Source organism: Temnothorax curvispinosus, unplaced genomic scaffold (genome assembly GCF_003070985.1).
Source record: "Temnothorax curvispinosus isolate PA1 unplaced genomic scaffold, ASM307098v1 QBEX01005151.1, whole genome shotgun sequence".
NCBI lineage: Eukaryota > Metazoa > Arthropoda > Insecta > Hymenoptera > Formicidae > Temnothorax > Temnothorax curvispinosus.
In genome coordinates, this window is record NW_020214931.1 from 787 (window position 1) to 9777 (window position 8991).

The following is an 8991-nucleotide window of genomic DNA, read 5'->3' on the forward strand; positions in this document are numbered from 1 at the left end:
ACACACACACACACACACACACACACACACACACACACACACACATATATATATATATATAAAGTTAAAACCATAAGTGTCATTTTTTTTAACCTATCGAGTTAAGTTTATAGATGCAGTCTACACATGCAGATATGTTGAAAGAAATAAAAATAATAAAAAAAATTGACTTACACCAATATGACTTTAACCCCTCCATATATGTATCAATCAATTATAACTTTATTTATATTTATGTTAAAAATATATTTCGCATAATTTCAAGTATTACCTTTCCACGTATTCATTACTGTGTAAATCACATTCCTTCAGCAACTTTATGAATTCCTCATCGAGACGTTCCACCAGTGCCAACACACAATTATATATTTTATATAGCGTCGTTTCAAACTTTTGCATTTCTTCCGTTATTATTTCGTTATTACCATAATACGTTCCAATATTCTGTAACAAAAATATTCATCTATTTCATACTCACTTCTTTTAAATCTTCTATTTTAGACGACTTATAAATTTACATTACACATATCTTGGTAATACAATACAGTCCAAAATTGCGACAGAAGTGCATAATATCTGTGATTGAACGAGTACTTATTGTACTCTTGCAACAGTCTACAAGAGGCTAAATAGTATAAAATTTCATAATAGCTTCTTACAGCAGATTGCTGCAAGAGTACAGTAACTCATTCAATCACAGATATTATGCACTTCTGTCGCAATTTTTGGAGCTGTTTTCTTACGCACTTCTACACACAACACACACACACACACACACACACACACACACACACACGCACGCCCACACATACACACATTTACACGCACTATTTGTCACGTAAACTACGTTTACACGAGCGTTACTTTTGTAACATATATGATAAATAACCTCCACGTAAGTGGAGTTACTGATGACAATTCATCCCACGTAAACGAGTTAATTATCGTAAATTACTACAGAAATAACGCTCGTGACACAACCGAAATTCGGAATTAAACGATTGCACTTACTAATGAAAGATCATGTCAATATCCCGCGATACGATATGGGACTTCTTCTTCTTTGTTTAATTGGCTCCTGCCTCTATTCCGAGGACAATATGGCCAGCTTTTACTACTGAAGTTTTGCCAACAATGCCAACTGAAAGTAGCTTATAGCTGCTGTTGATAGCCGTGTAAATAGAACACACGATATGGGACGATTAACCTTGCGACACGACGCGAGCAATCACACGTCACACACGCGCGAAGTCGCGGAACTTGCCGTGATCTCGCGATCACCGCCTTCGACCGGCCAATCAAACACGCGGAAAAGCAACAATATCACAACGCGAGATATTCGACTCGTTATGTATAAAAAAGGTGGAGGAGGAGGAGGAGGAAAAGAAATATTTTTTAAACTAATACTAATAAAGAAAGATTTCTCTTTATCTCTCCTTTTCTTCCTTTCTTCATTTTTTCCTTCTTTTTGTAGCTCTCTCTCTCTCTCTCTCTCTCTCTCTCTCTCTCTCTCTCTCTCTCGCTCGCTCGCTCGCTCGCTCACTCTCTTTTTCTTAAAGGTGCCTTTTCATGCTGACGCTCGACGCTCATTTTCAGCGGCAAGAAGGTCGCATGATCACAATTGACGCCGGCGTCAATTGAAATTCATGAAAAGGAAAACAGCGTCAAAATTTCGGCGTCTTCGCGCTGCTTTGGCTTTGACGCTTGAAGTTGGAAAAATCTAACTTCTCTTTCTTGACGCTGGCATCAAAGTGATGTCACGTGACGTCGCTCAACGCTGTTTTTCAGCGTCCCATGAATTGGCACCTTAAGGCCATTGCACATAACAAAGATTTAGCCATAATTATAAGGCCGGTAAGAAAAAAATCAAAAAATAAACCAATCACAGTCGATTATTCTCTTCACGCTCAAAAAATAATTGAGTGTGATTAGTCTATTTCCTTATGGCCGTACGATTACGACGAAAACTTTGTTACGTGCAATGGCCTTAATCAAACTTTTCTTTTATCCAATAGGATAAAATTACAAAAAAAAGACAAAAATGTTTAGTAAATATCTTCTAGATATTAGACATTCATTGGAAATTTATATAATAAATTCCATGATAAATATCCTATTTTGAACATTCAACTATTTAATCTGTTGAAATTGTATAATTTTCTTATAACTCCTTATAACTTCTTAAATAAACTATTAAAAATTTGACACTAAAAAATATATTTTTCTTAAACATGAAATACATAACATATATAGACTTTTAACTCTTTCGGGACGGATAGTACATATATGTACCAATCCTTTTATTTTGAGAAATAAAGCAGGGAACACAAACATTTGCATAATTTGTATGCATAAGAAAATTGATTAGTCTATTTCCTTATACACATGTACACATGTATGTGGACCAATCAATTTTCTTATGCTTATAATACGCGTTATGCGTTATGCAAAAGTATGTGCTCCCAACTTTAATGTCCAATTTAATATAAAAATTGATATATAATGATTTTTTAGGTCTCTAATTTTCAATATAAAAAAATTACTAATATAATAAAACAGTGTAAAACAAAAATTAGAAATTTATCCATTGTTTCCTGTACCTACTGATTTTCCAAATTTTCAAACGTCTATAACTCAAGAACTAATCAACTAAATCTTAAGTAAATAAAAAGAAACATTATAAACATTTTTCAACCAGAATTTCTTGGAGCTGTCGCCTATCATTGTTACAATTAAATAACAACGGAAATCCATTTTCCTTGTACTACTACATCGAGTTTCATCTTAGTTATATCCTCCTTCTGTCTCTCTCTTCTAACTCTCTCCACCTTTCCAGCTCTCTTACCTTCGCTTCCATTGCTCTATCATTTTTTCTTATCTCCCACTTTCTTTCCTCTTTCACTTCTCCCTGCCCTTTCTTCCTCCCATCTCTCCATCTCTTAACTAATACATTTAAATTAATATATTAGTTAACTTCTTTACATACACTACCGTTCATTAATTTCAATATACCCCTATATTTGTTAATTTCTTTGTAAAGGATGAACATGATACATATGTTTTGTACAGAAATGAATACATTTGCTGTTATAAACACTTGCATGCATTGCATTTTTATATATTATTTATATAAAAATGCCACGCATGCAAGTGAAATGTTTATAACAGCAAGTGCATTCATTTCTGTGTAAAACACGTATCATGATGTTCATCCATTATAGAGAAATCAACAAATCTGTTGTATATTAAAATTAATGAGAGGTAGTGTATATAAAGAAGTTAACTAATATATAAATTTAAATATATTTGCAATATAATAAATGTACTATGATATACAGGATACCTTTAAACAATTGTTTCATTTTCTAACATTTTTCAGATATATTGTAATATAATCGTATAATCGTCATATTTTATTACACAGGAATACTAACGCAAAATTATTCGGACATTGTCACTACTGAAATTAAAAAATCAGATGCAGGGTTAGGTAATGTACATATTTTTAATTCACATATCTCTCATTTACTACCGACCATCATTTCATCATGATACATTTGCAACGAAATAAATACGCCAATACTTAAAACGTATATCTATCATCTCAATATATAAACACAAGTTTTTATATTCTGGAAACGATACAAGTGTCTTAAGATACTTTTTACTTGTTTCTAACCAGCATAAAATATCGATACTATCCGAATAGTATATAAGCTACATTTGGATGGAACGATAACGATTTAGACACCCTACCTCTATAATTATGTTAAAAAATCGCCAGATATACTGTAATATAATCGTCATATTTTTTTTCACAGAAATACTAACGCAAATTATTCGGACATTGTCACTAAAAAATTAGATGAAGATAGTTTGTAATCATACAAAGATACTGTTTAGTTAATGTACACATCTTTTTAATTCACATATCTCTATTTACTACCGATCATGATTTCATAATGATGCATTTGCAACGAAATAGATACGTCAGCAACATTCGAGACCATCGACTGGAAAAAGCATTTCTCTTGGTCTATTCGTTGTGACGGATAAAATCGTATAATTTCAGCACTCAGCAGTGGATTCACTTCAATTGATGCGATTTTAAGACAGAGTTCAATTCAAAGAATCCTCGTTGTTATTAAATAGGCATACAAGGCCTGTGAATAGCGCTAATTTTCCTGCCATGTGCATATCTTTCTTTTTCGTGGCTGTATCCTGATTAGGCATCATCTTGTCCGCAATATGCTTATAGACTTTTCCATTCAGCATTAACGTAAAAAATAAAAAAGCCGTCGTACCATCTGAAATCGTTATATATAATTGTCTCGGTATTATAATCAATTTTATAATAAGTGTTTCCTCTCCAATAGCATAAACAAAATTATTTTTAGGAAATCTAAATTATTTTATCTTTTTCTGAAGGTAGAATAAAAAACAAAACTAAAAATCAAGTTCTTTTCAAATAATAGACAACTTGAATTAATTATATAATTAATGTTTATAAGAACAATTTTATATTATTTTTAAAAGGAATGTTTAGAGCACTGATTACACTTACATTTCCTGGTTAGCGCTTATTATGGCATGTTGTATTTTCCAAATTTTACTTCCAAAACATATAAAATACCTTCCAGCCTGTGACACCACGTATACGCCAACAAACCTGCACGGTATCGTTTTCAGAATGCATTGTGATCTTTAGGATGTCAAGCTTGACGTGTGCAAACTTCATATGACCAATGAACCTTAACAGTATCAATTGCTTCGCATAACTCACAAGTCCCCTGCAATATTTTTTAAGCATATTATGAGAAAATGGAAATACTTAATGCTAAAAACTCTCAATTGCTTTGAATACTTAATTAAATTAATTTTCGTTACTTCTCTAATATTGTTGATAAAAATTATATCATAATAATGGATAATAGGGATTCAATTCAGAAATATTTTAGCACAACTTGCCTACAATACAAATTGCGCTACAGAACACTTTCTCGTTCTTTTCAACTTTTAAAATTTACAAGAAAGCATATACGTACATACATTTGCAATTTTGGATACACCTTCCTTCTTAACGATCTCTTCGGTATCAGCTCCTTGTGGTAAATATATAGCAGCAAAATTGTATACCACATAGTTAAATATAAAATGTTCCTGTGTGAGAAAACGAGAGAAAAGGAGGACATTTATAATAGGTAATGACACGCGATACGAACCACGCAATAGTGTAAATTCGAGATTGTGGGAAGAAAGAAGGGGTAAAGGAGAAAAGATTCTTACAATTAGAGGCACTCTGTAGCAACTCATATTATCTAGCACAAAAGGACCTCTTGTGCTAGACAATTATGCCTCAACAGTGTCTGACAATAAGAATTATTATATTTTGAAGACGCGAGATTGTACATTCAAAGCATCTAAGTTAACGAAAGTAAAGTACAATATAAACATACTTCGGAGAAATCTTTATTACGCGATAGTGCCTGTCACAACGTGCATATAGATAGCAGATCACTTTCTCGTTCTCTTAACTTTTACAACTTTCACAAGACAGCATATATACGTACGTGTGCGATTTTGGATACTCCTTCTTTCTTAAAGATCTCCTCGGCATCAGCTCCCTGCCGTCAATATATATTTCACTATCACTATCTATCATGCGGCGATGGTCACGACTGTCACTATCTATCGATTTTTAGGTTATCGCTGTATTCCAACATAGATCGGTCTTTCTTAACAGCTTCATGCGTCTGTAATTGAGAAAGAAATCTGATAAGCTCTGTATATCAGTTCAACATAATACCAATATGTATATACATTTTAGATAAAAACGGTCGGTAAACTTTTATAAAACAATACTGTTTAAAATAATACAAGCGATAATAATTTTTATAATTACCTCTCTATATTATATCTTAAATGTGCATGAATTTTCTTCTAACTATATTTGTAATGTCAACTTTTCACGCTTATTGAATATTCATGTATTAACTGTCACATTAATATATTAACCTCGCGACACGACGCGAGCTGTCAAGTCACGATACATACGCACGAAACTCGCGGAACTCGCCGCGATCTCGCGACTCGCGATCACCCGGCTTCGACCGGCCAATCAGACGCGCGGAAAAGCGACAACACTACGTGCGAGATATTCGACTCCAAACAACAACTTCTCGCGTCTCCATGGATTTTTTTATTATAGACTAGCACACACGCGCGCTACGCGCGCGCTTCAAACTTTTTCCGTTCCATTTCACCTTAAAACACTCATCCCACATCACCATTTCCCTCCGTTAAAATGTATTCCCTTTCTCATCCACTGTACCAATGTCCATTCGCCACTTCTCGTTTCTTTTTTTCTCTCCGCTCACTTCACATATCTGTCTCTCCCATATTTTGTTTTCTTCTTTCTTTTTACTTCTCGCATAAGACTTATCACACTTTGCCTCCTCGGCTTACATTTTTTTCCTTACACTTAACTACTCCTTACACTGCACTAACGCGCGCGCTATCCATGTCCATATATTTTCCGTTATATTTATTCTAAAATATTTATCCCATTCCACTATTTCTCTCCGTTAATTCATTCCTTTTTCTCCTTTACTGTACTAATATCTAATCGTCACCACCTCTCATTCCTCTTTCCTCTCCGCTTACTTCACGTACTTATCTCTCTCATATTTTTTTTTTTTTATTTCTTATAGAAGACTTATTACACTCTAATTTTTTCATTCGGTACCTTTCTTTGTCCGTCAGCAGCAACGTAAACAAAATTGGGCTTAACGGGCACCCCTGTCTAACTCCCCTTCCTGTTCAAAACCTCTCTCCCAGCTCCTCTCCCACCCTCACCCTGCATCCCTCAACAGCTTCTTACATCTCATCATCAAGCCCTCCCTCACTTCTCTTTTCCTCATCGCTTCCACCAGAATCCTTCTGTCCACCAAGTCAAAAAAGCTGTCTTCAAGTCCACGAACAACACCACCATCTTCCCCTTCTTTAATTTACCTGCCTATTTATTAAGTAATTTAATACATACATGTGGTCCGTAGTCCCTACCCCTCTCCTAAACCCTGTCTGACTCTGCAGAAGCAATCCCTTTTCTGCTACCTCCTTCCTCAACCTTTCCGCCAAAACAGCAGCGTACACCTTGTATGCCGTTTGTCCTAACATCACCCCTCTGTCGTCCCTCACTTTCTCCCCCTTCCCCTTCTTTCTTATGGGCACTATAATTCCCTCTCTCCAAACTTCCGGCCAACCCTCTTCTTTCCACACTCTATTATATACCTCCCACAACCATTCCTTCACCACTTCCCCTCCAAACTTTCATACCTCATTTGGAATTCCATAACTTCCCATCGCTTTTCCCTCCCTAAGCTTTTCCACTATTTCCCACATCTCTTCTCTTCTTATCTTCTCCTCTTCCTCCTCCAACTCCTCCCAACAAATCTCTGAAATACCTATCCTATTCCTGCATACTAATTCCCTCGTTCAACCTTCTTCTCCTCTTTCTCTCCCTGTTTACCACCTTCTATATCTGTCCTAATCTCCTTTACCTCCCCTTCCCATTTCTCCACTTCTCTTCTTTTCTTCTCCTTATACAACTTCTTGTATCGCTGTTTTTCCTCCCTATAACTGTTACTCTTCTTTCCTTCCCTTCTTTATTTCCTTAACATGAGACTTTTCTCTTCTCTTCCTTACATTCTTTACCCCAACAGCCCCTTTTTCCGCCCTTTTTGCCTTTCCCATTCACTTCTCTTAATACCTTTCCTATCCTCCTTTTCAGCCCCTGCCACTCCTCTTTCACTCCCCTTCCTGAATTTGCATATCCCCCACTAACTCTTTAAATTTTTTTTCTGCCCTCCTCCGACCAATCTCCTCTCTCACTTCCGCCCTTGCCCTCTTCCTTTTACCCAAACCGTCCTTCACCCTTTCTACCCACGCCGTCACTGACTGGTGGTCTGAGTCGACCTTCGCTTCCACCACTACCCGTTCTATCCTCTCCCTTGTCCTCCTGTCCCCCAACACGCAGTCAATCACCGACTCCCCTCTCCTCCCTGTATACGTCCATTCTCTCTCCTCATCTTCTCTGATTCCTCCGTTAAAAACCGCCTATCCATGCTCCTCCAAAAATCTGCATAATTTTCTTTCCTCCCCGTTTACCTTGCCAACTTTTGTTCTTCTTTCCCCTTCTCCTCTCTCTTCCTCTCTCTCTTCTACGAATCCCCCCCTCTTTCCCCGTCCTTGCGTTAAAATTCCCCCTATCAGCACCCTCACTCCCGTCTCTATCTCCTCCACCCATTACTTTAGGTCTAACAATTTCCTGTCCATATCTTATTTATATACACTCCTACTATGTTCCACCACTTTTTTCCTAACCTCACCTTTATCCATAGCATCCCTTCTTTATCTTTTTTCGTCCTTCCGTTTTCCATTTTGACCCCTACCCTTACCCCTACTATCATTCCTCCTACCGCCCTTCCTTTCCGATTCTTCCTCCCTGCTTTCTGCACTTCCCACACGTAACCTCTCGGCAGCCTTTCCTTTATCTTTTCTCATCCCTTACCATCCACCCACTTCTCACATAACACCATTACATTCCATTCCTCCAGCCCTTTCCAAAACTCTTTATCTTTATCTGTTAATCCCGCCACATTCCAAAAAGCCACCTTATATATTTTCCTTCTCTCCTCTCTCTCTCTCTCTCTCTCTCTCCTCTCTCCCTCCTCTACCTCTTTCTCTCCAAATCTTCTCTTTAATTCCTCCCTCTTATCCTTCTCATTCTTTACTCTTCTTTCATCCACCCGTTCCCTCTTTCTTTTCTACTCAACCTACTTTTGCACTTCCTCTCTTTTGCTTTCCTTCCCTTTCCCTTGCCCTGCTTCCCAACACCACCCTCTACTATCCCTAAGCACATCTCTTACCTTATCCCACACCCACCACTCCCCCTCTATCCATACCTCTCCCTGCCCTATTCGTACCCTCTTT

General features: G+C 36.7%; 2 protein-coding genes across 4 annotated transcripts in view; both read right to left on the reverse strand.

Moving 5' to 3' along the window:
* LOC112454597 (eukaryotic translation initiation factor 3 subunit C-like) overlaps positions 1-1398 on the reverse strand; it is a 1884-nt gene extending 486 nt beyond the window's left edge. The window contains exons 1-2 of one of the 3 annotated variants that reach the window (XR_003040766.1): positions 1012-1398; positions 272-444 (exon numbers count right to left, since the gene is read on the reverse strand). Coding sequence is in view for 2 of the 3 variants with exons in the window: in XM_025016090.1 (XP_024871858.1) it covers positions 272-444; positions 524-571 (221 nt within the window). In the remaining variant the exon portion in view is untranslated. Of the gene's footprint in view, positions 1-271; positions 445-518 lie in introns of all 3 variants that reach the window. The other 2 variants (XM_025016090.1, XM_025016091.1) reach the window with 2 other exon arrangements.
* A 2762-nt stretch (positions 1399-4160) lies between these two features.
* On the reverse strand, positions 4161-8709 carry LOC112454598. The gene is made up of 5 exons (XM_025016092.1): positions 5903-8709; positions 5571-5753; positions 5050-5160; positions 4634-4790; positions 4161-4307 (listed from the first exon to the last, which is right to left on the reverse strand). The coding sequence occupies exons 2-5, from the start codon at positions 5660-5662 to the stop codon at positions 4275-4277; spliced, it is 393 nt and encodes a 130-aa protein (XP_024871860.1). The 5' UTR covers positions 5663-5753; positions 5903-8709; the 3' UTR covers positions 4161-4274.
* Positions 8710-8991: the final 282 nt, after the last annotated feature.